The sequence below is a fragment of the Apodemus sylvaticus genome, chromosome 18 (assembly GCF_947179515.1).
Source record: "Apodemus sylvaticus chromosome 18, mApoSyl1.1, whole genome shotgun sequence".
NCBI classification, from domain to species: domain Eukaryota; kingdom Metazoa; phylum Chordata; class Mammalia; order Rodentia; family Muridae; genus Apodemus; species Apodemus sylvaticus.
Genome location: NC_067489.1, coordinates 11,671,296 through 11,698,502, shown reverse-complemented (window position 1 = coordinate 11,698,502; position 27,207 = coordinate 11,671,296). Strand labels below are relative to the sequence as shown.

General features: G+C 39.9%; 1 protein-coding gene and 1 non-coding gene across 2 annotated transcripts in view; both read left to right on the top strand.

The window, feature by feature from the left end:
- The window catches only part of Csmd1 (CUB and Sushi multiple domains 1), a 1,354,421-nt gene that overhangs the window by 1,150,018 nt on the left and 177,196 nt on the right, over positions 1-27,207 (top strand). The window contains exons 27-30 of the mRNA XM_052162855.1: positions 11,277-11,468; positions 17,115-17,253; positions 20,414-20,601; positions 25,287-25,481. Of these exons, the coding sequence (XP_052018815.1) occupies positions 11,277-11,468; positions 17,115-17,253; positions 20,414-20,601; positions 25,287-25,481 (714 nt within the window). The remainder of the gene's footprint in view (positions 1-11,276; positions 11,469-17,114; positions 17,254-20,413; positions 20,602-25,286; positions 25,482-27,207) is intronic.
- LOC127669046 (U4 spliceosomal RNA) lies at positions 9,785-9,922 on the top strand. The gene has a single exon (XR_007974257.1). It is a non-coding gene; the product is annotated as a U4 spliceosomal RNA (small nuclear RNA).

Below are 27,207 nucleotides of genomic sequence, written 5' to 3'. Positions count from 1 at the left end.
TGTTTTTTGTTTTGTTTTGATTTTAAGAGCAGCCAGTGCTCTTAACCACTGAGTCATCTCTCCAGCCTCACTGTTTTTATTTCAATCAGTTTTTACTTTACACGTGTCCAGGATTATATTGTGGGTGCTGTATGTGGAAAGTGCTAGTTATCTTCAAAACTACTTGTTCATGTTTTACACCTGTAACCAATCCTCCTCTTCACTTGGCAGCGGGTATTTTTGGCTTGTTTTGCTTTTCTGTATTGTTTGGGTTTTGTTGTTTTGTTTTGTTTTGTTTTAAGCTTGCATAAGTGACTACTCAGTATATCAACACTCCATTCAACCTGGAATTTTGTGTTCTGCAGCATTTGAGCCACACATCTGGGTGTCTGGTTTATCCTCCAGCAAGAGAGGAAGTTAAAAGCCCTGCTTGCTCTAATTTCCATCATAGATCCAGGACACGTGGGGAGTGAGGGATGTTTCTCTCTGGGAATAGGTCACACTTGAATGAAGATGTGAGGTGGAGAGGAGACAGAAATGGAAAACAGCCTGGATTTTCATTTGGGGAAGTAGAGCTATGCACAGAGGTGGTAAATGAACAATGTGTTCACCCTGGTGATAAATTAAAGACTTCACAATATGCTTTGTAACTCAGCCATGGCATGCCCCTGTCTTTTGAAGTGGGTCTTCTGATTCTCCTCTCTGCCCTTTGATAGCTGAAGACCAAATGTCTCCTCTGGCGGGATCCAATTTCTCGAGAAAACCCTGAGAAGGAAGGTGTGGGGCTCACACTGTTCCAGAGAGCTCAGTTATGGACTGCATGCCAGAATGGGTATAGCTAAAGAGGTTCCCAAGGACACAGAGTTCCTCTGCTCTGTGCTGTCACCACTGAAAGCTGATCAGGGCCCCATCTTTCACTATGACACTCTGCCTATGTCCTGACCTTGTGTTTCCAATTTCATTCTTTCTGTGTGCACTCAACTCTCATTTCCCAAAATACAATCACTTGCTTTTGATTCTCTGAGCTACTGATGCTCAAACCCTTAACCAGAGGAGGAAAAAGGCTGAATCCTTACTGCCCATGTGCCCACCCAGTATCAGAACTTGTACCAAAGGACTCTGAATTTCCCCAGACAGAAGTACCTCTATCTGGTCAGAGGTGACCTAAACATAACTTTCAATGAAAATTCTGGAGCCCATGAGCTACATACATGTCTGCTTTCTCCTACGAGTTCCTTGAGAAAACAAATTCTTTTATGCTTCTGCAGACCTCTATCCTGTTATAAAGAACTAGTCTCCATGGAAACATAAGCTAGTGCCTCACCCAGTACCATGGGCAGGAATTGACCTACATCTGTATCCCAAAAGGACAACTCTGAGGTTGTAACAGTCCCAAGGCTGTATCAGCATGACACATGAAAAAAGAAGGAGCCTGTCATGATGAAGTATATTAATGTGTATAAAAGCATATGCCCAGTATCATGTACACACATACACAATGTACATATTCATATATACTTAGAGATACATATATGCATACATATATATACATGCATGTACATCCATGGATGTACCTATATAAGCACATATGCACATATACCCATATATGTTTGTGCAAACAGACATATACATATACACATACAGCTGTACATATGTATACACACATATATACATGCACACTTACACATATGTCTATGTGCACACATGTATATATATACATACACACGCATACATATGAAAGCATATGTATATCTACATCACACACGTATGTGTACAAGGAGTACATACATGTACACATAATCTATGTAGATGTGTGCATAAGCATGCACCACCCATGTATGCATATACACAGGCACATACACATGTACCTGTGTGCTCACAGACAAAATATTGTTTTCTTCCAGGTACCTGCCTCATGACCTCCATATTGTCACACTGCAAACTGTCAGTCCTTTCTTAGCACAATGGCCTTCTCACATGTGGGAGGTACTCAGGTTGTACTCAGGTTGCAAATGAATTTTGTCTCTGTGTGTTGTTTCTGAATGTGGTGTACAGTGCCACCATTTTATGTTTGCACAGATGTCAACAGCATCACATCTCTATGGAGAACTACATTAGAGGGTTTTCAATAATGAAAGAATATTAGGCAGACTATCACCTCAATTCCTCAGGAGCCTCATAACATACCATAATTTGTGGGTGATTGATCTCCTGACACAACGTGTTATAGTACTTGAAAATAACTACATTTTCATATGGCCTTTAAATCTTCTCTAGATATATACAATATTTAATGCAATGAGATAGTCTATAAGCAATCTTACACTTTACTGTACCTAGAGAGATGACAAGGCAAGGATGCCCATTCATGTCCAACAATTTTCAAGTTCAAGGGTCAGAAACCATAAAAATGGAGGGTCACATATTCTATGAATTTAGTCAAAAACGGTGTCTTAAGTGATGATGTAAAGGCATGTATGGATAACTTCATTCATTTAATAGGATGTAGCCTAAATTCTTAATATCTGTTCTAGTAAAACAGAAAAATATATTACTTTTAAAAAACAGAAATATATATTGCTTTTATATAATTGCAATTATATTTCACAAAATCCCTAAGGCCAAATTGACAGCCTAGTTAGAGATTTCTCCAGGGACAAATTGACCACCTAGCTGGAAATTAACATCACTGCAGCTTTTTTTCATAGGAGAGTTCTACACAGTAACTGCGGTGAATTAACAACAAAATGTCCCCTGTGTCAAAGTCACTTATAGAACTTACTTGTGCAGTCATTGCTCTAATGTTCTGGATGGTTCTGTATTCTGCAGGGTGGCTACTGCTGTGTCCTTCAGATATGGTGGTGGGAGAAGGGTCTCTATGGCATGGAACATACTGGTGATCATGGCAAACCAGAAACCTGAGCATCAGTCATCACTTTCCCTAAGTGACGGGGAACGGGTGGCACCAAATGCAGCCATTCCTTCGTGATAGTGAGAAGCTTGGAAGATTGAGACTTTCTCGGTCCCCTGGAGCAATTCCTGCCCAGGAGAGGGTCTGTAGCTGGGAGGCTTTCTGACTTTTGAACAATGAGGTGTATGGCATTTCCCAGGGAATAGCTATCCTTGATTAATAACTAAAGGAAAATAATGTGAAGATTGTTTCAAATATGCAACACACACATTCCTTCCAGCTTTGTTGAAAACTGTTTCCTTCCTCCTTCCTCAACTCTGCTGATTGGTTTTAAATCCATCTGGACAACCCCGGTTACTTTTTATTTTTTATTTTACAATTTCAAAAGTCTAAGAGTTGCAAGTTCATTTCAACCTGACTGAGCCTCGGTGGTGGGTTGACTGGTAATCTCAAATAATCCTTGAAAGTGTGCAAGCAACAGGAACATCCTATTAGGCACACATGTAGCTAGCCTACTATACCTGCCCAATAGCTGGAAGTATTAAGAGTTATTTGGATATGGTATTTCTTTTTATCATGCAACACAGACTGCATGAGAGCATAGCTTTCCAAGGCCTCAGCTGCTAATGTTCATCAGTATTGCAGCTATTCTAAGGAAAAGCTTAGTGAAAAGGACATCTTCAAAGGTGCGTCAAGCGTCTTACTATTAAAGGATAGTCAGAACTCCATGTGAGCTGGCATTTCACACACATAGCCTCTGTGGGCCTTTATTTTGGAAGAATTTTAATCATTCTTTGGGAATGATTAAGGAAATATGTTATGCATTTCTGGAAATTCAGTATGCACTGTTTCTGACTGTGATAAAAGCTTGTTTATGGCAGCTAATCGTGCTGTCCTGCAGAGACATGCAGAGGGATCTCAGCAGAAACCTAGACAGTGTTTGCTCTTCTTACTTGACCATATTCTTCAATGTTTAGGAAAGTGTTGTTGTTATCTTTATATAACCTAGAGTCACTTGGAAAACAGAAACCTCAAGCGAGAATCTGGGAACATCAGATTGGCCTAGGCATGCGGCACTGAAAGAGATTATCCTAATTGTTAATTGACGTGGGAATGCCCAGCCAGTGGACTAAAACTATCCATAGGAAGGTGGCCTTGACCTGTGTAAGAAAGCTAACTGAGCATGATTCAGATGTGGAGCTTGTAAGCAGCATCACATTGCTGGGCTCCCTGTTCTGAGTTCCTCCAACAATGATCTGTGACCTGGAAGTGTAAACTGAAATAATTGTTTCTTCTCTTAAGTTAATTTGATTATAGTCTATATCACAGCAACAGACAAGAAACTAGAACATAATTTGTACCAGAAGTGAAGTATGATGATTTGACCATGTCATCTGGTCTGGAGAGGATTGTGGAGGCCTTTGGAACCTTGGGCTGGAAAAGGCAGTAAATACTCAAAGCTTAATGAGCTCAAGCTCTTGAAGCTTGGATGGTAATACTAAGAGTAACTTAGACTGTGAAGAACTGGTTCTTGAAGTTTCAGAGGAATGTAAATATGGTTTTGGAACCTTTAATGTGCTATTTTTGTTTATATATCTGTGGTTTCTTTCTGGGTCTGGATAATCTCACTTAGAATTTTTTTCTAGTTCCATCCAGTTGCCTGATAATTTCATGATGTTAATTTTTTAATGGCTGAGTAATACCTTGTTTTCTTTATTCATTCTTTTGGTAAGCGATATCAGCGCTGTTTCTAGGTTCTGGCTATTAGGAACGGTGCTGCTATAAACATAGCCGAGGAAGTGTCTTAGGGGTAGGATGAAATATCCTTTGGGAATATGCACAGAAGCAGTATAGCTAGGTCTTGAAGTTGATCAATTTCCACTTTTCTGAGAAACTGTCAAATTGATTTCCAAAGTGCCTGTACAGGTTTGCTCTCCAACCAGAAATGGAGGTATGTCCCCTTGCTCCACATCCTCACCAGCATGTGCTATCAATTGTGTTTTTAATCTTAGCTATTCTGACTGGTGTAAGATAGAATCTTGGAGTCATTTTGATTCACATTTCCCTAATGGTTAAAAATGTGTTAAACACTCCTCTGTTTATTAGCCATTTGAGATTCCTCTGTTGAGAATTCTGTTTAGATCTGTACCCCATTTTCAAATGAATTATTTGGTTTGTTGATGTCTCACTTCTTGAGTTCTTTTTTTTTAATTCAATGTATTCTTTATTTACATTTCAAATGATTTCCCCTTTCTAAGATCTCCCCTCCCTGAAAGTCCCACTAGCCCTCTTCCCTCCCACTGTTCCCCAATCAACCCTTTCCCTCTTCCCTGTCCTTTTATTCCCCTACCACTGTTGCACTGAGCCTTTCTAGGAATAGGGGCCTCTTCTTCCTTCTTCTTGGGCATCATTTGATATATGAATTGTTTCCTGGGTATTCCAAGCTTTTGGGCTAATATCAGCTTATCAGTGAGTGCATACCATGTGTGTTCTTTTGTGATTTTGTCACCTCAGTCAGGATGACATTCTCCAGTTCCACCCACTTGCCTAAGAATTTCATGAATTCATTGTTTTTAATATCTGAGTAGTATTCCATAGTGAAAATATACCATATTTTCTGTATCCATTCCTCTGTTGAGGGACATCTGGGTTCTACCAGAGCAATGGTGTTAAAAATTGAATGGTATTGGTACAGTGACAGGCAGGTAGACCAATGGAATAGAATTGAAAACACAGAAATGAGCCCACATACCTATTGTAACTTGATCTTTGACAAAGGAGCTACAACTATCCAGTGGAAAAAAGATAGCCTTTTCAACAAATGGTGCTGGTTCAATTGGAGGTCAGCATGCAGAAGCATGCAAATTGATCCATTCTTATATCCTTGTACTAAGCTCAAGTCCAAGTGGATCAAGGACCTCCACATAAAACCTGACACACTGAAACTAATAGAAAAGAAACTGGGTAAGAGCCTTGAGCACATGGGCACAGGGGAAAAGTTCCTGAACAGACAGAACACCAATAGCTTATGCTATTAAGATAAAGAATTGACAAATGGGACCTCATAAAACTACAAAGTTTCTGTAAGGCAAAGGACACTGTCAAAAGGACAAAACAGCAACCAACAAATTGGGGAAAGATCTTCACTAACCCTACATCCAACAGAGGGCTAATATCTAAGATATACAAAGAACTCAAGAAAGTAGACTCCAGAAAGCCAAATAACCCTATTGAGTTCTTCATATGTTTTGGATATTAGCCCTCTGTCAGATGTGGAGGTGGTGAAAATCCTTTCCCAATCTGTAGGCTGCAATTTTATCCTTTTGACAATGTTCTTTGCCTTTCAGAAGCTTTTCAGTTACATGAGGTCCCATTTCTTAATTGTTGATCTTAATGTCTGAGCTATTGGTATTCTGTTCAGGATGTTGTCTCCTGTCCCAGTGCATTCAAGGCTATTCCCCACCTTCTCTTCTATCAGGTTCAATGTATACTCACTTATAAGTGGACATAAACTATAAAGTAACAGATAATCATGTTACAATCCACAGACCCAAAGAGGCTAAGCAACAAGAGGGCACAAGGGGGAAATGCATGTTTCTCTCTGGTAAGGGGGAATTAGAATAGATTTCAAGGGTGGACTGGGGTTGGGATAGAATGGGAAGAAGAGGGATCGGGTGGGGTGGTTGTAGGAGAGAGTACAAGGAGAACAACTGAAACCAAAGGGCAAGTTTAGGAACCATCTGCAAAGCAAGCTCCCAGGAATCACAAGGGTGACCCTAACAAAAACTCTTAGTACTGGGGATATGGAGCCTAACCCGTCCATTCTCCACAACCAACTTTCAATGGAGCAATTGTAACACTGACCCAGCCACAAAACCTTCAACCTACAATTGGTACTACATGCAAGATGTGCTGGGTTAAAGGTTGTACAGAACTTGTGAGTAGCCAACCAATGACTGGTTCAACTTGAGACCCATGCCACGAGAGGGCGTCCATGCTGGACATCACATGGAGGGCCAGAAATCAAGAGTCTAGATAGCCCAGTGATACGGAATAGCAACAAATATGACCACAAAAATCAGTGAAATGATTCCTAATGATCCGTCTGCTATACTGATAGACCAGAACCTAGCATAATTGTCATCAGGCATACATGTTATGGTTGTCTAGCTTGGTATTCTTGTGGTACTACTAACAGTGGAAGGAGAGGCTGTCTCAGACACTTTTGTCTGCTTCTGGGACCCTTTTTCTCCTACTAGGTTGGCTCATTCAGTCTTAATATGAAGGGTTATGCCTCGTCTTATTATATCTTAATATTCCGTGATTGGTTGCTATCCCTGGGAGGCCTGCCCTTTTCTGAAGGGAAATTAGGAAGAATGGATCTGGATGAGGGGAGAGAGGATATAGGAAGAGAGAAACTTGGAGGAGAGGAAAAAGTAGAGAATAAAGAAAAAAAAAAGCTGTGGTTTCTGGTCAGCTAAGGCTAAAATATAGGCTATGATTTACAGTAGACCAGAATCCCTGGGGTAAAAAGTCTTCTGTGAAGTTGTTCCTTGAAGTTAGCACATAAAAGTTCTTGTCCAGGGAAGTCTCAGTTGAAGTTCAAGCTGATAGTTTAACTTGGCAGTATATAAGAATCACCTACCTTTTACTGTGTGTGAAAGCATAATAGATACAGCATTTCCAAGAACAATGAGAATGGCTATGGTCAGGCACTGTGTGGCATAGTTGAAATCTCTGAAGAAGGACCAGGAGCCAATGACAAAGGTATAGCCTCAGGCACAGTAGACAACCCAGAATTGAAGGCTTGCTATCATACAGCAAGGTTAGGCTCCCTGAAGAGAGTTCAGGGTGACACTGGTAACATTGCAACCTGTTGTAATGGAAACCCAAGATATTGGATATTCCAGAATCATGAGACACTGACAAGGACAGCAGCATGTATGGAATGGTACCAGCCTGATTCTACAAGACAAAGTGTGTGTGTGTGTGTGTGTGTGTGTGTGCGCGCGCTACGAATGGGCAGAGCTGGCAATCTGGGGCCCCAGAAGATCATGAGTGAAACCCAAATGCTAGATGTTGTACTATTTATACTGCTAGATCTTGGTTTTACTCTGGTCTATTTGTTTTTATGTTTCAGATTTTTCTTGGAATAAGAAAATGTATGACTTAATTTTATTACTTTACATGAGCCTAAAAATGAAATTTCAGATTTTCTAAAATATACATGTAAGAGGAGAATGAGATTATGATACAGGCATGTGGGCTGGGGAGAGGGTTTCATAGGTAAAGTGCTTGCACAGCAAGAATGAAGACCTTGGTTCAATTCCCAGCACCTCTACAAAAACATGGACATGACACTGAGTGACTGTAGGCACAGCACCTGGAAATCAGGATAGGAAGATTCCCAGAGGCTTCCTGGCCACCTTATCTAACCAGTCAGTGGGCTATGTGTTTAGTGAGAAAAACTGTCTCAAAAATTAGAGAATCATATCTGGCCTCTACACATGAGGGCACAAATATTTTCATTCACATGAATGTGCACAGTCTTGTGCACATACACACACACACGCGCGCGCGTGCGCACACACACAGAGAGAGAGAGAGAGAGAGAGAGACAGAGAGACAGAGAGACAGAGACAGAGAACTATATAGAAGAGAGATGGATAATCTGAGCAACCAACCAGGAAAACAAAGAAGTATAGAGGACCATTCAGAAAAGTCATTACTAGACTGTTGGGAAGGATAGACATGGTTGTTTGCCGATACCACTGGGGTGTGTATAAAGGCAGGAGGAGTTTTGCTATGCTGATCCTGCCACATTGGAGCTACACAGGAACCTGTTACTCAGTTGCAGTGGGGCCCTGTGAGAGAATGGTAGTGAAGAGTAAGACAGCTACTTGCTGTCTTCCCATAACTCTAAAAGGAAACAGGACCAGTAAGAAGGCCATTTTTCACAATACCTCTGCTCATGCCTCATCTAAAGATTTGACTATTAGCCTTGCTTTTACGGAGTGACAATCAGTGTGTGAGTTATTAGGCTTTAACCGCATCCCTCTGAGCAGAGCTGTGATCCGACAAGAGTCCTACCCTCCATGGGGTCCTTGATGCTGGCTCTAGCGCCTCTCCCTCCCTCGTGTGTGTGTGTGTGTGTGTGTGTGTGTGTGTGTGTGTGTGTGTGTGTGTGTCTCAGGGTTCTGTGTGTGATTACATGGTGACAGTTTCATCTCTCTGCTGTACCCCCAGTGGTTCTCTATAAGCTTGGAAACCCCTCCAATCATGCAGGTCTTGGTTTTCAGTTTTAGTGCTACATATTTGAGGCAATGTCTCTTGTATCTCATTTGCCTCATGACCTCACACTCACTATGGAGCCAAGGATAGCATTGAAATTTTGGCCTCTAGCCTTTGCCTTCAGAATGCTGGGATGCCAGGCATTTGCCATCTTTCTGGGGTTTTGTGGTACTGGGATGGAGCACATGGCTTCATGCACGTTAGGCAAGTATACTACTAAATGTGGTATACCCACCCCATACTCAATACTCCTTTAAAAAGGTGTATCTAGCTTTTTATTTAGGTAAACTTATTTACCTACTCATGAATAAATATAATACTATATATTGCACACATATATAAATGTAAGTAACACACCATCTATAGATACACCCATACATAGAAGAGTGTTAGAAAATCCACTAGCAAACGTAAAGGCTTCTCATTAACTCTACATGGTGGGGCAGGGGTGCATGCCTGTTCCTTGTTCCCTCTGTGTCCTGAATGGAGGTGTCAACTCACCCTAGCTTCTCATAACAGTAGTGATTTTCTATTGTCATCACTTAGGCAGAAACAAGGAAAAAAGAACTCCATAGGGGAAGATTGTTCAGTTTTGGGTCTTTGAGCTTTGCACAGTGGCAGTACCGTAGCCAATGAGGTTTATCCGGGGCGCGATTATTGCTAATTGAAAACTTTTCCCAGTTTTGGGTCTTTGTGGGTCTCCTAATTTTAAGCACAGCACAGAGCAAGCACATGGCTGCTGTAGAGACGGGAAGGCACAGTCAGTCTTTCTTGGGCTGTCTAGCGCCATGTGATGATGGGGTCTAGAACCTTAGAGTGAGTTCTGGCTCCTGCGTATTTCTCTTCCCTAAGCTGGGTAGGAAGACAGAGGCTCATGTGACATAATATCAAGAGTATGCTTTGGTAACTGCCAGCTGGAACAAAATACCATGTCCAGTGTTTTCTGTCTCCAGCAGCCTCTCTGAGTGTGCAAGGCAGCCTGCAAACAACTTGTTGGAATCCTTTAACTTTCTTATTTCTCTTCACTCTCTTCCCTTTCTTTTATCTCTCTCTTTCTGTTTTTGTGTGCATGTCTAGGCATATATATATATATGTATATGTACGTGTATATATAATATGTATATGCATATATATCTTTAAATAAGTATATACAACCTGCTCTATCTTAGTAATGTTATCTGTATGATTTTTATGTTTCCAGGGCTGATCATTTAGCACTGGATAACTAACGTGTTGAGATAAGCCTACTCATTGAATGTGGGGGGCTACCTTCTTGCCTAGACTGAGCAGGGAATAGGCATCCTCCTGTCTCTACCTCTCTAGCACTGCGGTTACAGTTGAGTGCCACAGCATACCTGGGTTCTTGTGTGGGGACTGGGGATACAGAAGTAGGTCCTAATGCTTGGACAGACAGCAAGTTACCCACTGAGCAATTTTGCCAAGCCTCCTTTCTTTTCTTTCCTTTTTTCCTTCCTTCTTCTCCCATTTCCCTCTGTCTTCAACCTCTCCATATCCCTCACTTTTCTCCCTTCTGCTCTTTCCCACCCCACTCCTCCCTCTCTTTTCAAAGGACGTATCTTCTGGTGTTTTCTAAACACTAAGTGTGACTAAATTACAAGGCTTAAAAAAACGTGTAACTGATCATTTTTCCTGGAAAGTAGTACTGTGACTCTATGGTGCCTCTGGTAAGATTGCCACCTGACCCACTTCTGCAGTCACTGTGACAGATTGAGACTAGAGTTCTTTAATTACATCATTTAGATTGTGATATTTATAAATTATTATTGAAAGGCAAACTAGAGGGGAATGTGTGTATAATACATATTAAGTATAATATGACAAGATTGATATTTAGGATATCATAAGTGGACAACTTTCAGTATAGATTTTAGAAAAATTTATTCATCATGAGCAGAAGCAAAGTGCCTAGCATTGAATCCCCCACCAAGGAGAGACTCCTTTCCTCAAGCTCCCTGGAAACATTTGGTGCAGTAAACCACCACTGAGTGCTTTCCTCTAGAGGCAGCAGCCGCCCCAGCAACTGTGGGTACCTGGTTCTCAGTCACCTGGGCAGCTCTTGTTTGCTCTTCTGCAGCTTCCATTGCGTCCACCTGCAATGACCCTGGGATGCCTCAGAATGGTACCCGCTATGGCGACAGCCGCGAACCTGGAGACACCATCACCTTTCAGTGTGACCCTGGATACCAGCTCCAAGGACAAGCCAAGATCACATGTGTGCAGCTCAACAACCGCTTCTTCTGGCAGCCGGACCCTCCTTCATGCATAGGTACCGGGCCCGGGAAATGGAAATGTCAGGCTCAGAAACAAACGAGTGCAGTCCATGCTTCCAATCTGCCTGCTAACCTTTTGCTTCTTCCGGAGGACATTTCTGGAGCTTCTTAAATGGCCGCAGGCTCTCTGAGACAAGGCAGACATTTTATTGCAAACCTTTATTTTATTAGATGAAATAAAGGATGTGGTTTCTTTAATGTACAGTAATTGACATTTATCTAACATTTCCTGTCCTTAACAGTTCTTATGTAAATATATATCAACCAATCCAGACTTAAAATTTTACGTGACTCAAAATTTATAAGGCTACCACTTCTGGCCACATTTTTAATATAAAACACACCTTCAAGCAAAACCTACTACTGAAAATTACTTTCTCTTTTCAGAAGTATGTTTTTCTATAACAACTGTACATTTTAGATAGAATCCTGAAAAGCAGACATTATATTGCCTTTGGGGACAATGAAAATAAATAATAAAATTATGTAAAACACTAATTAAAATTCCCCATCCAACTTATTAATGTAGTAACAAATGGCTTTGCTAGCTATGTTCCTATTAGACTTTTAAGATGATCTTTCACAAATATGATTTTAGGAAAATAGAGTTTTTTAAATCTAAAACAGTAATTACAAGTAAATTTCCCTTCATTCTGTTAAATATTTTAACATAAAATATCTATTTAGAGTATTTAATCGTAATTCCAAAATGAAACTTAACTGTTTTTTTTTAAACAAACTATTTGGCTTCGTTGATACTTCCAGATATTGCACTTGAAAAATGTAGAATTCAATTGATCTGTGACAAAAGGCTGTGGCGGAGAAGTGAGGGACTCTCTCAGGGCCTTGAGGAGAGATGAGACTCAAGGGCTTTGTTATTCGCTTCTGGCCTGGAGGAAAGCCATCCCTGTTTAGTAGCCTTCTCTGTCTCCTCATGTCCCTCAGCTGTGGGCACAGTCAACCTTTTGATGCCCATCCCATTACTAGAGGGCTTGTGATGCTTTGAATAGTTTTCAGAATAGAGTAAACTCAGCTGTCATTGTGAGTCTCTTTGTCCCTTTGTGAAGGTCCCTGCAAATGGCGCTTTTCGTCTTGCATTTTATTGCTCAGACATATTGTATGTGTATGGCTATATGCATGTTGTGTCCATGTTGTATGTGTATTATGTGTGTGTTGTATGTATGTCTCTGTGCCTGTATTTTTGTGTGCCCATGTCATGGTCATTGTGTGTGTTATACATGTGTGCATTATGTGTTGTATGTGTATCTGTTGTTTAAAATGAAGGTTTAATTTTCTTCCACTTTATACTTTTAATCTCATGGAGGAAAAAACTCTTAAAAAGCCACTTTAAATTAACCTCTTAAAGGCAATTTATCCTTTCTACATTCAAGACAGAATTGTAAAATTTGACCACTCTCCTGGCTACTCTGCAGCCTGTGACATAACTATCAATCACCTAATTTTGGGCAAGAACTAAAACTCCCTAAGCTCATCACAAAGCACTCATTGTCCTGCTTAGTCTCAAGCCGTACTTCCAAGGACAGACGGAAATCATTTGCAACAATTAAATAGCCAAGTATTTGAGGGACTAGACATGCCTACACACATAAATGTCATATGACAGGAAGACAGATGCTATCTCTTCATTACACTTTGAGTTTCACTCTTCAGAAATGAGGGTTGTGCCCCCTGCGACATATTGGCTAATTAGACTAGCACCCATATAAATCGTTTCCTCAACAGACAACATCTTTAAACAGTGATTTCTTATTAGGAGATAATTCGTGTTTATTGCAGGTATTTTTACAAGCTACGATAGAGCAAGAAGTGAGAAAAGTTGTTGGCTTTTTACCTGGAGATAGTTGCTATTAACATAAACTACACCAATAAAATTCATAAGCCTGCATATATATTTTTTGATTACAATAATTTTAAACATGTCCTGCCTGAATACTAACTTCAGAGTACAAGGTGTTTGGGTGCTATTTTAGTCACCAGACTTTTAGTAACTGGGGGTTTCTCTGAGCACAGCTCCTCTCTTATGATGCCAGGGACACTGTCCAGTGTCTCATAAGTTCAGTCTAGCAGTGCTAGGACTGTTAATTCTGTACAAGTGAACAGTGACTTTCCCACTTATGAAGTCAACATGGCCAAACTGGATGATTGTGAAGGAATTGTGTATTTCCTCTGACTTTTTTCTCTAAGACATCCCCCCAAATCTATGTGAATATTTACAGCAACTGCACTTCTCATAATCTATGGTTGTTGTTGTTTTCTTATTTTCTCTGACAAGAAAAATGCAACTAAGGATCATTTTTTAACCATATGGTCCAGGCAGAAAGTGACATGTTCTTCTTGTGTTAATTCACATCTTAGGTTAGACATGGTTCTGAGCCTTATCTTTCTTTCCATTTGATGACTGTGTGATTTGTTCATTGTAGATTGGCCAGCTAGCTTCCTATCCCTTTTCTTCATCATCAATATAGTCTGTGTTCTTTTTGTGTATTAGCTCTCCTGACACCTACCAGCTCCCTGTGACATTTAGCAATATTTGCTGTTAATTTTCTCAAGATCTGCTCCCTCTTCTTTTTCTTTCTGAAGACCCCATGAAAATGAAACTTCTGTCTTGGACTTTTAAACTTGAGTTCTTGTTCTCATTTTCTCTCTCTCTCTTTCTCTCTCTCTCTCTCTCTCTCTCTCTCTCTCTCTCTCTCTCTCTCCCCCCTCCATCCCCCTCTCTCTGTTTCTCTCTCTCTCTCTCCCCTCCATCCCCCTCTCTCTGTTTCTCTCTCTCTCTCTCTCTCTCTCTCTCTCTCTCTCTCTCTCTCTGTGTGTGTGTGTGTGTGTGTTGTATGTGTGTTCTTTAGCTGTGTATGAGCCCGTGTAAGTACGGTATATGTGTTTTGTATCTGTCTTTGTGTGTCATTGTATGCCTTGTGGGTGCATATATGTTGAGTGTTAACATATATGAATGTGTGTGTATATACATATACACATACATGTATATGTATGTGTCTGTATGTTATATGTGTAGGTGAATACATATATGTGTGTGTATGTGTGTGTATGTGTGTGAGAGAGAGATTGAGCTTACCCATGAATGTGTGTACATGTGACTCCTAGAAACCAATGTCAGTTGTCTCCTGTAACCATCTTAATTTTTGAAATAGAGTCTCTCTCTGAGCCCAGAGCTCGCCAGTTGGGCTAGAAAGGCTCAATAGCAAGTCCTGAAGTTCCACACTGTCTTTATGGTTACCATTGTTCAGGGCCCATGCTCAGCTTTATACACGAGTACTGGGGGAGCAAATTTGAGTTCTCATCCTAGCACACTGTGCACTTTATCTTTGAGACTTCTATTCAGCAATATAGCTGAGTGTTAAGGGATGAAGTCTCCACACTAACTTTGATAACTGGAATAGTATGTCCTGTCCCTCAAAACCCTCCAGTTTTGCTTGGCTTACTCTTTTTTGCTAGAGTCCAAATTCTATAGATCTTCACCAAGTGTCCACATATCACCAATCTGCACATCCTATTGGATGACTGGAGTTGGCCCTGACCCTCAGAATGACTATTTAAAGCCTCAGTATCTCACTCCATGGTGCAAGTGCTCCCATGTTTTGTGAAGAGATGCTGACTGTCTCCTTAGAGTAGAGTGCTGTGCACTAGCTCTGTGAATTGGAAGCTGACCTATGTGATGGGCTTGTGTGTTCGTGCATTCGTGCATGCATTTAGTGTATTCATGCAGTCCAGGGCAGACTTTAGAGTCTCTGAAATGCATCTTCTAAATTTTAATAGTATCTGAAAGGTTTTATGAGCTCTCTAATTAAAAACCTAATGAAACTAAAATGAAGGATTCCAGACTCTGAAAGAGCAAACATGCCAAAACAGTGCTATTTAACGCCATACTTGGTGTTAACACCCTCACTTTTGTGGAGCTCCTGGGACCAGCAGGAGGAACCAGATTCCCTGTGATTTCCTTGAAGTCAATATTTGAATCAGTCTGAGCACCCCTCTGAGACAGTGCCCCAAATCTGTCACTTTTCATCTTTGAAACCCTGCATGGAGTGATAGACCTTTCTCTTGTTTTGGGCACCTCCACCCTCTACATCCATAAGGCTGTTCTATCAGAGCCTGGTTCTTGTGCCAGGTGCAGTAAGCATCCATCCTGAGTGCAGGAGAAAGAGTCAAATCAGAGCTATGAAGGGACCACCTGAGGATGACCACAACGTTATTAAGGTGGAACCTCATACCAGCAGGCATAGGGGCTTCTTCACATTTCATCAACGTGTCTCATATAACGTGAATGTACTCCTGGGCCTTTCAGAGTTTGCACTGACCAGACTGAATTTAACACACACAAAAAACAAAAATTTAAAAAAAATGATCTCACTGTACTTCTTGTTTTGAAAAAATTGGATTTTCAGGAATGTTAAGTGACCATTGAAAGTCCAGTCAATCCTGAAAACTGTGTACTACATCCTTCCACCTTCTTTAATTTTATTTATACAAAGCAAATCTTTGTTTGTGGAGGCAGAAAGGGAGAACCAATTAGAATATTTCATTATTTATTTATTCATAAATATGCAGGTGTATTTACATTATCAGTGATAGAAAATGTCTATAATTTGGGAGAAATGCTATGGTTTAATTCGTGTGATACTTTGAAACAACATGGTCAGAAGCCACAGAATTTACCTAAAGAACCATGATACCCATGATAGCACCAGCACCTTAAATATGTGAACTTCTATATTTCCAGTGTTTGAACAGGGATAGAACCCCATCCTCACATTTTGTGAACTCAAAATCTGAGGGAGTCACTCACTTAACAGCTGTTTACTGAGTGGTTGTGATGAAGGAAATGTCCTAGACATTAGACAAAAAGAAATATGGAAAGCCTGATAATCATGACGTCACTCAAAGCCTGTGTTCTAAAATGTTAACTAACTTTGCAAACTGATAAGAAATGGCAGCAGAATTATTGGGATCAAGGTGGTGACATTCATGAAGGGTTTTATATCAAGTTTTGTGTGTGAGTACATACATGCATATGTGTTTGCTTACATATGTAAAAGGTGTGAGGGTTAAGTAGATAGTTCAGTTTACTTGAGGAATAGTTAAGTCATTAAAAGACATTTTATTTGTCAATTGTAATCATATAAAGCATAGCTGGAAGTGTAGGCTCATACCTGTGATCCTTATACTTGGGAGGGATAAAAATCATGGTGGCGGTAAGGTCAGCCTGTGTACAGTGTGAGTTCTAGAATAGCCTGGCTTCAGAATGAGATCCTCTCTCAAAAATAGATAGATAGGTAGGTAGGTAGATAGATAGATAATTGATTGATAGATACATAGATGAGAGAGAGAGAAAGAGAGAGAGAGAGATGGATGGATGAATGAATGGATGTTTGGAATTTTTCTCTAAAACTGGAACGTGGTATAATCTAAACTTCTCACGGATCATATGGAAAGGTACAGACTTAGTGGGCTTATTAACTTGTCTCCACATTTGTAGGCAAAACGTGTCTTTGATGGAAGTGTGGACAATTGTACCCTTTCTAAAAAGAATTACCTACCTGTGTTTGGTATTCTGGATCTCTGCTCTAAAAATAAAATTCCCCTTTGACTTTGTTCTGTGACAGCTGCTTGTGGTGGGAATCTGACAGGCCCTGCTGGAGTGATTTTATCCCCAAACTACCCACAGCCATACCCTCCTGGGAAAGAGTGTGACTGGAGAATTAAGGTGAACCCAGACTTTGTCATTGCCCTGATATTCAAAAGGTACGTGTACTGCAAACTACCTGTTTTTAGTAGAATTTTAATGCCATTCCAAACTTTCCACATTTGTTACCTCAGAGTGTGAAACTTTTACAGTCATCAGCTCAGATACCAGTCAGAGGCTGGGTGGCAGAAGAGGAGAGATTTTTGTCTTGAAGAATAACATTCTACATGAAAGACACACATGAATAACTTCCATGCACTAGCCATCTGGCCCATGGAGTGTTTTGTACATGAAGGCTTCAGACCAGTGGGTAAAAAACATGCTGTGGATGCTGGGCAGAATACACCTTAACAGCCCATTTGCTGCAGTCTGCAGAGGCTGGTTCTTTTCCACAGCATGCTCTGCCTGAGTCAAGTCCATAGTGCGATGCTGTTTCTGTCATTAAAACTCTTGGGATGAAGTAGAGATAAAAACAGAACATTCCCCATATCAGTGTCTAAGAAATGGTCATTCATCCCTGCTACGCTAGATGATAAAACTCAGTACCAGAAGGATTTACTCAAGTCAATTCCATTGTGGTTATGGCTTAAACGTAAAATGCCCTCTGCTTCTCCTGTCTGAACTCTTGAGCCCCGATGATGGTGCTGATTAGGAGAGGTTTAGAGCTTTCTGAACATGAGACTTCATTCATAGGTATATAGTCATATAGGTGGAGCTTGGGTGGGGAGGGGTCATATCATAACCCTGCTTACAGCTATGCTGTTTCTCGGATATCAAGATGTAAGTGAGCCAGGCCATAACCTCTGGCCTTAATGGATGGAGTAATAAGCAACCATGCCTTCCCACCACTATGAACTATAGCCACAAGACTAGGACCCAGAATATATCATTTCTTCTTTTGGTTGCTTCTGTCAAGCAGTTGTTCACTGTGAGTGAAAATAGTTTATACAATAATATATGATGACATTAGAATTTACTATATGGTAATTAAATTTTAGTGAATCCTGAGATCTTATCCAAAAACAATTCTTTGATTTCTTAAAAAAACATAAATGAATGTGATGTTTTGAAAGTTAAATATCTGAAAGGTGGTGGTTGCTAGCTAGACTCTTAACCCATCTGAACAAAGAAGAATAGATATTTGATTTCTCTGGCATGGTACAAGCTCCTTGCCTGGGGCTCTTTAGCCAGCATTCAGCCCCTCAGAGGCTCTGGCCTCCCTCACTGTCTCTGATTCAGTTTAACTTATGGGTCTGAGATTCTACTTTAGCCAGTGGCCAGGCACATTCTCCTGAAAGCAATTCTTCTAATGACCAAAAGAACAAATAATTTCAGAACACTCAGCCAACATGCAGAATGAGTAAGCCTGTACTGGTGGAGACAACCATGAGACTGGTCATTGCGGAGTTTGGTAGACCTTCCTTAAAACCTGGATGCCCATCTGATTCCTGGAGATAAAGAGTGAATTGACCTTTGAATCTAAGCAGAGCCTCGTTACTCAGTTTCACACATCCCCTGTGTCAATGACCAATGATCAAAGCCATCAAAGAATAGTATATTTGATAATCAATAAGGACATTCATCACAGGAAGGTTCCTTGCTGTGTTTTACACATCTCTCCAAAAGATACACAACCCAGAAAAAGTGCAAACGCTTGGGTTCTGTGAACCATTAGCTTGTCCCCTATCTGTTTAGTTCTACATCCTGGCAGCTTCTCTAATATTAAAATCTTTGTGTTAAGATGAGCCCCATGGTATCACTGTCACAGAATCCATATGGTTGGAGGGACGTGGCCAGAATGCTGTGTTGGGTACAAAGATGCTCAGTCAGGAAGAATCTAAGGCACACTAGTAAGGCCTCCATGTATGGACATCAGCCACACAGTCTTCAGAGGACTACCCATAAGACTGAATTCTGATGTTTTCTTGTGGGGATGATGACAGTCTGACACTAGCAAATTGGAGAAGAGAATTCTATGACCACAGGGAAGTGTATGCTGGTATTTTAGACTATGGAGAACAAGGCTTATCACTGTCCCTGTAGACTACATGGTAATGTGGATTCACTGGGACTCAAAACTCCCTACACAGACTGGGTTAGACCTGGGAAAGTTACTAAAGTTTATAGGTATAAGCCTGATTATTCCAAAAGAATCTGGAATTAAATATAAACCAAGCACCAAGACTCTATGTCAAAACTACTGTATGACCAAGAAGAGGTTCAGCACAAAATGTTTTTTTTTTATTTCCCATGAGTGATTGAATTTCAGTGTTCAGTGGGCAATCATGACCATAATCACCTTTGCTAGACACTGTTGATGGTACAGGAACAGATTCCAGAATTATCCATGGAAATGACCATGACTAAAATTATTTTTCCAGTAAAATCAAACATAGCATTTGTGATTAGAGCAAATCCCCAAGCTGTGAACCTCTTCTCTTCCTTCCTCATGTCTGAAAGCAGCAAACTTGCAAATAAAATTTAAATTTACAAATTATAAACTTACAAATAGATTTTTAAAAAACAACAGTGATGTCACTGTGACCTTTGAGAGCAGACAATGCAAGTCATAACATGGGCTTAATGTTGATATTATATAGGAAAAGGAAGAGAGAGAAACTCACTGTGGAAAAGAGGAACATGGTGAAGGAATAACAGAAAGTTTGGTTGGAAAATTCAACATGCTAACATGATAGGGAATGTTTGTGGGCAGAAACCATAACCATTGGAAACAATGATAATTACATTTTTTAATGTAAGAACAAACCAATGAGCAGTTTTACATTTTTAACATTTATAATATACATAGGTACCAAGTATATACATTTTAAATCTCAAAACACTCACCTAATAATCAAGATTCTGCATGTATCTGTCTCTTTTGAGTCTAGTTTCTTTCATGTTGCCCTTATTTAATAAGTTCATGGGGAAAGGAAGAGATAACACACCCCTGCTACTATTATTTGTTTTGTTTAGACACCATTCAAAGCTGTCTACTATTGACTATATTGGCCATTATGCAAAGCACTGATAGAGATTATGATAAACGATACTTCTAGTTTAGCATGCTGATTAGTGTTGTATTTAATTTTGATTACTGTAATCATTTAAATTATTATACAAAAGCAAACTAAACTGTTAATGTGTTCCCAAAATATCACTCTAAGACGTGGGGTGAGTTTGTGTTGGGGACATAGGTGACACTCTCCTTCCTTGTAGTTTTAGCATGGAGCCGAGTTATGACTTCCTGCATATCTATGAAGGGGGAGACTCCAACAGCCCACTGATTGGAAGCTTCCAGGGCTCTCAAGCCCCAGAGAGGATCGAGAGCAGTGGGAACAGCCTCTTCCTGGCATTCAGGAGCGATGCTTCTGTTGGCCTGTCAGGATTCGCCATTGAATTTAAAGGTGCGTGATGCGATGGATTTGTGGGAAAGTTAACTTGTGCTACTGCTCTCAACATTTCTCCATGAGATCCTATACCTCAACCACATGTGTTACTGACCTGCATGCATGAGTGGTGTGTGTGTGTGTGTGTGTGTGTGTGTGTGTATGTGTGTGTGTGTATGTGTGTGTGTGTCTGTGGTCATTCTGAAGAAGAGAGCCACACCTTTCATGTGTTAAAAATATTTCCATCCCTGATGAAAAATAAGAGAAAGTGGAGAAAATGTTTTTGGCATGTACATTTCCATCTGAGGATAGATTATGACAGGTGTAATAACTGACTTGATGACAGCTGAGAATCATTTGATATGTGTTAGCATTTTCTGATTTATTTCCTTAAGATGTCTAGACTTACATTAACTGAAATGGTGTTGCTCAGTCTCCCTATTGGGATACTACCCATCACCCTCTGTGACTTCCTCACTCATAGACACAGACTAGATAGGAATCTCTGGCCCAGACAGATACTCATGTCTCAGATACTCAGATTTGTTGCTTTTGAGTGCTTTGGGATTTATTGAACTCCAAGGAAAACAGCCACACACAAAACACTCTACCCTAAACTCTTTGATATAGAGTCCATGAAAACAAATACCATTGTGCAATATGAATTCATGTATGAATGAGGGAAGGGATAGATTAAGACACACCAATAATTAGACAGAATTTAGCCTGATATTATCAATAGTAATGAGGATTTAGGTAAAAATAAGTAAGCAGATAAATGAACTAAATTGCATTTATTGAAATCATTAAAGTTGTATTGAAAATTATAAAATAATGGCGGAGAAGCATCTTAAAAAATGCTCAACTTCATTAGTCATTAGGGAAATGCAAATCAAAACAACCCTAAGATTTCATCTTACACCAGTCAGAATGGCTAAGATTAAAAATTCAGGAGACAGCAGGTGTTGGAGAGGGTGTGGAGAAAGAGGAACACTCCTCCACTGCTGGTGGGGTTGCAAATTGGTACAACCACTCTGGAAATCAGTCTGGCGGTTCCTCCGAAAACTGGGCACCTCACTTCCAGAAGATCCTGCTATACCACTCCTGGGCATATACCCAGAAGACTCCCCACCATGTAATAAGGATACATGTTTTACTATGTTCATAGCAGCCCTATTTATAATTGCCAGATGCTGGAAAGAACCCAGGTATCCCTCAACAGAAGAGTGGATGCAAAAAATGTGGTATATCTACACAATGGAATACTATTCAGCCATTAGAAACAACGAATTCATGAAATTCTTAGGCAAATGGATGGAGCTAGAGAATATCATACTCAGTGAGGTAACCCAGACTCAAAAGGTGAATCATGGTATGCACTCACTAATAAGTGGATATTAACCTAGAAAACTGGAATACCCAAAACATAATCCACACATCAAATGAGGTACAAGAAGAAAGGAGGAGTGGCCCCTGGTTCTGGAAAGACTCAGTGAAACAGTATTCAGCAAAACCAGAACGGGGAAGTGGGAAGGGGTGGATGGGAGGACAGGGGAAGAGAAGGGGGCTTACGGGACTTTCGGGGAGTGGGGGGGCTAGAAAAGGGGAAATCATTTGAAATGTAAATAAATTATATCGAATAAAAAAAAATTAAAAAAAAAAGAAAAAGTCAATGATGAAAAAAAAATAAATAAAATGAAGGTATGTTTTATTTTAGTCACCATTTTAATGGATTTGTATTGCTTTATATGGTTCTCAGATTTAAAAAAAATGCTTAAAATCTCAAAATCCATAAATTTAAGGGTCTTTCTTAAAACATATAAAACTCATGCCTTTGTGGTAGAAACAGCTATGTTTTGGGGGATAAGAACAACCTTTATACATGTGCACCAGATCAGATGACAGATGACCCTATCAAGAGTCTAGATGACTCTCACCAAATCTGTTCCTGATCTATCATAGCTACAGCTCAACCAATTAATCAAGTCACTAAATGCAAGGTATATAAAGTTATAATATGAATAATTAGAGATGAGGATGGCCTCTCTTTTTAGGCTTATTCATTCCAAATATTCATCCTTTAATTGAATATTTGTAGCTTTTAATGTTTAAAACATTTTCTTGAGATCAGTGGGCAGGACTCCCCGGGGGTTAACAGGACAAGCTTCAATACATTGTGAAGGGCAAGCAATCTCAGGGCAAGTACAACAAACTTCAGAGACTGTTGCTAGATCCAGTGGGTCCCAGGGCAGCCACACCGTGTGCAGCCACACGAGGGGCCCTGCATGTACCAATTTTCTATACAGAGCAGTTTACAAAGGTATTTCTAAATAGAATGGACAAGAACAACAGAAAAATACAGAGAACTATGAAGCCATCTAATTGGAAAAGCATAGTAAAATGTAAGCAGAGACAGGACTGTGATTTATCACTGAGTACCCAGAACTGACATTCGGTAAATGGAACCAGAAGATGAGATGCAGTCATTTACAGGCAAACCAGATACTCAACTCTCAATCAGTGGCATGAAATAGAGAGTCCTGTAAGCCATTGCTTACCAAGCCACACAAGGGTCTGAAAGAGATTTATAGCAAAAGATAATCAAAAAGAAAGGTAAGGCCATGGCTCTACACTGATTGACATAACAGGAAAGGTTCAGTTTTCAATGAGGCAAGGACAATGCTTGCAAACAAATCTGTGCTTGCTCATATCTTGAATGACTCGATAAACAATGAAATGGGGTGACTTTGATGTATATAAGCAAACAGGAATAAAAAAATAGGCAGTTATATTTATTTTTTGTTCATTATTTGTTTAAATATTCAATGATCTATATAGGGTAGTGCATATGAGCTGCTTGATGAGGGACCATAGATAGCAGAAAAAGGGTTTCATTTAAATCAATGTTGCCGACCAAAATATATAAAAATAAATTAGTTTGCTGAATTTAATAAATTACCACATAACAGGCTCAGTGTCTACAGTGCATGCAGCTATAATATGTTATATAGATTGGGAGAATGTTTACCAGGGAGATCTCCCTTTGCTGATGCTGATCCACAGAGTGTTAAAAAGCTAAATGAAAATATTGAAAACTAATAAATACAAAGAGAGACAAGCCCCTTGTGTTTCCCATAGGATTCACCAGGATGTGATATTTGTTTGATATTTTTCTTTCTCAGTAATTACATGTCAGTCATGTCCTGGGGGTTATCTCTGAAACTGCCCCATTCTTTCTCTTGCATACCTGATCAACTCTGTAACACTCTACCTCCTGAGATTAAATCATGCAATTGCTAGATTAAAGGGTGAACAGCATGTTGACCGTGACCAGGAAGAAATAAAAGTAACATTACCAATCTTGATCCCAGACCAAAAACACAAAATGGAATTCAGTGTAGCACTTATATGTCACAATACTCCTTACATGTATGATTTACACTTAATTTTATGTAATAGATCAAAGAATTAGCATTTATAAACGTTTTCATGGTTTTCAAATCCAAAGTATGCTTTGAAGTTATCCCACAGCCTAAACTATTACTAGTGAACTCACTACCCCACCATCCCTCCTACACTACCAAAGAGAAGACCACAGCATTGAGCTGAGTAATGTCCTCTGCCTTCTGTAACATGCACTGGGAAGTCTGGGAAATTTCAACCTCACTAGGTAGGGCCTCGCATAGGGAGGTGAAGAATGAAGATATGTTCAACAAGCAAAGCATGACTCAAGCCTAAAATTTCACAGAACATGTGACTGCAGATGGATATTGATTGATTTGTTGATATTTGAATGACACATGGAAGCAAAAAGAACTAAGGCTGACTGGAGAGCAACAAATTCTGATCATGCAGACAGATCTTATGTAACACCAACACTGAGCCTTCCAGTCAGCCGCCACAGTAATGAGTAGTGCACACTTGTGTGCCCTTGTGAGTGTCTTGCCTTGACCTGAACTTCAGGCTGTCACCACGTACACTGAAGAAGGTTGGTAATAACTGGCACTGAGCTCTGCTCAGTCTGGCATGCGGCATGCCCTCATGGAGCCAGCAAATGCAGTTATTGCAATTAAGATAAAATCATGGGGTAAACTGCCAGGCACCAGATGTGGTAGATGACATTTGTCAATCAGATGTCATTCTCCTGCGAAGTTTGATAGTCTTCAATGTACCAACCCTAAGAACCATAATTCAGAGTGCTTTCTGCGTTTCTAACCTAAGTCTATCTGCATTGCCATGAAGCAGTACAAGGGATTTTTAAGGGAATGCTCCAGTTTTACAAAGTCAAATTATCGGTTTTTGAAAGCTGTGCAACAAGTTCACATTGGGATGAGTCAGAAACCAGCTGGAAAATGAGCCTCAAATTTTCCTCCATCAGTTTTAAAATGCACACCAATTAGACCCTCAACAAGCTTAAAATAAAAAAAGGCACATCACAAATCACACTGTCTTTGCTTACATGAAAATAATTTTATATCAGCCTGTAATAAAAGTGTCATTTTCAAAAGAGTAAATATAATTTATTGGAAAATAATTCCCTGCTGTGAACTAGTAAGCTAACTTGGCCATTAGATGATGAGGAAATATTTCTAAGAAGTTTTCCTATGCTGGACACCCCGGTAGGTCTTGAATGAAATAGGCAAAGTAACAAGAAAATAACTATGCACAGATGTAATCATGGTACGCTGTTCTTTCTTCCTCAGAGAAACCCCGGGAAGCTTGCTTTGATCCTGGGAACATAATGAATGGGACAAGGATTGGAACTGACTTTAAGCTGGGTTCTACACTTACCTATCAATGCGACTCTGGTTACAAGATTGTGGATCCCTCATCCATTGAGTGTGTGACAGGGGCTGATGGGAAGCCATCCTGGGACCGGGCACTACCTGCCTGCCAAGGTACTTCTGACTCAGTTTTTCTTCCCATTTCTACCTACAATTCAGTCTCACTTTCCAGGGCTCTAATCCCCAGCCATGGTGAAACTCGACTCACTTAGATAGTTATTACCGAGTCTCTTGGACAGTCACTTATCTGTTCCTGTTGTTCTTGAACAAAGCAACGCTTTAATTTAATTCACATAGTTTGAAACTTTTATGCCTATTTTGTACACTTTTCCATCTGATACACAAGAGGTGCATGATGACATTCTCTAGAAGGTTCTCAATAAAGACATGAATATAGATGACAGATAAGATAGATGGTAGAGATAGATAAACCAATAGATAGATAGCTAGATAGACAGATAGATAGACAGACAGACATTGGTGGATAGGTGGGTGGACTGACAGATGGACAGACAAACAGACAGGTAGATAGATAAATGATATAGTTAGATAATATGTAAGAATAGAATATTTATAAAATGAACTGATCAGATTTCATATGACCAAGCTAAAATAAAATAGATTTCTATTCTTCATATTTATTTTTAGAACGTTAGTTGATAAGTTTTTAAAATAGCAAACTTTTAAAAGAAAAATAGCCAGTTTGAACTGACATAGCTGAGGCAGAAACAGTGACCTGTCTGCATAGATGGCCCGAGTTACAGCATCTCAGTGGAAACTTCCCCTTTGGGATTACTTTACAGAAATATCTTCCATCTAAAAGAACAAACATTTCCATTTTAAAATTTTGAAATAGTTATTTTAGTTAGGGTTTCTGCTTGCTGTACTAAAACACCTCTATCAAAAGCAACTTGGAGAGGAAATGGTTAGTTCAGCTTTACACTGTCAGGTCATACTCCATATTTGAGCAAAGCCAGGGCAGGACCCTGAAATCAGGAACTGAAGCAAAAGGTGTGGAGGAACTCTACTTACCAGCTTGCTCCTGTGGCTTGCTTAGCCTACTCTGTTACCCAGGACCACCTTCCCAGAGGTGAAGCATCCACAGTGAGCTATGCCCTCTCCCATCAATCACTGGTCAAGCAACCACACTACAGGACAGTCTGATAGAGGCACATTTTCAATTGAAGTTCCCTCTTCCCCAATGAATCTGGTTTGTATTAACTGGCCAGCACAATAGTCATCTTAGATGTTTTGGAGCATAAAACTACTCTGCAATGTGATATCAGAAGTAATTGTGGTTTGTTTAAGTTCGTTAAGCCTTTCCTGGCTGGCCCTCAATGTGTTCAAGCTGTCAGCTAGATGAGCTACTGTCCTGATCTAAGAGGTGAGCTTGCCAAGTCACAGTAATACAGGGTTAGGGACATTCTCCCAACAGTCATTAACTGTCTCAACAAACCAGTAACAAGTGCCTTCCCCGTTAGCATTACCACATTCTACAGAGTTTATTAATCATGGAAAATGTCCTGTTTGTCCATTAGGGCTTAATAGTGTGCTAATTAGCACTGAACAGATTAAACGTGCTATCTTTAATTTCCTTTTTTTTATCTGCTTGAAAATTGCCATATCAAGAATAAATGAACTGTAATAATGTAGTGAATGGGAAGGAGGCCAGGAGAAAATGAGAGAGGGAGAGAGAAAGGGAGGAAGAGGGGGGATTTCAGTCAAAGCACCACACCTGATATGTTCATGTGGTGAAACTCATTAACTTACACATTTAAGTATGAAGCAATATTTATAATAAGGAAAGGCAAAGATCTTAGAAACAAACTGAACTTTCTCA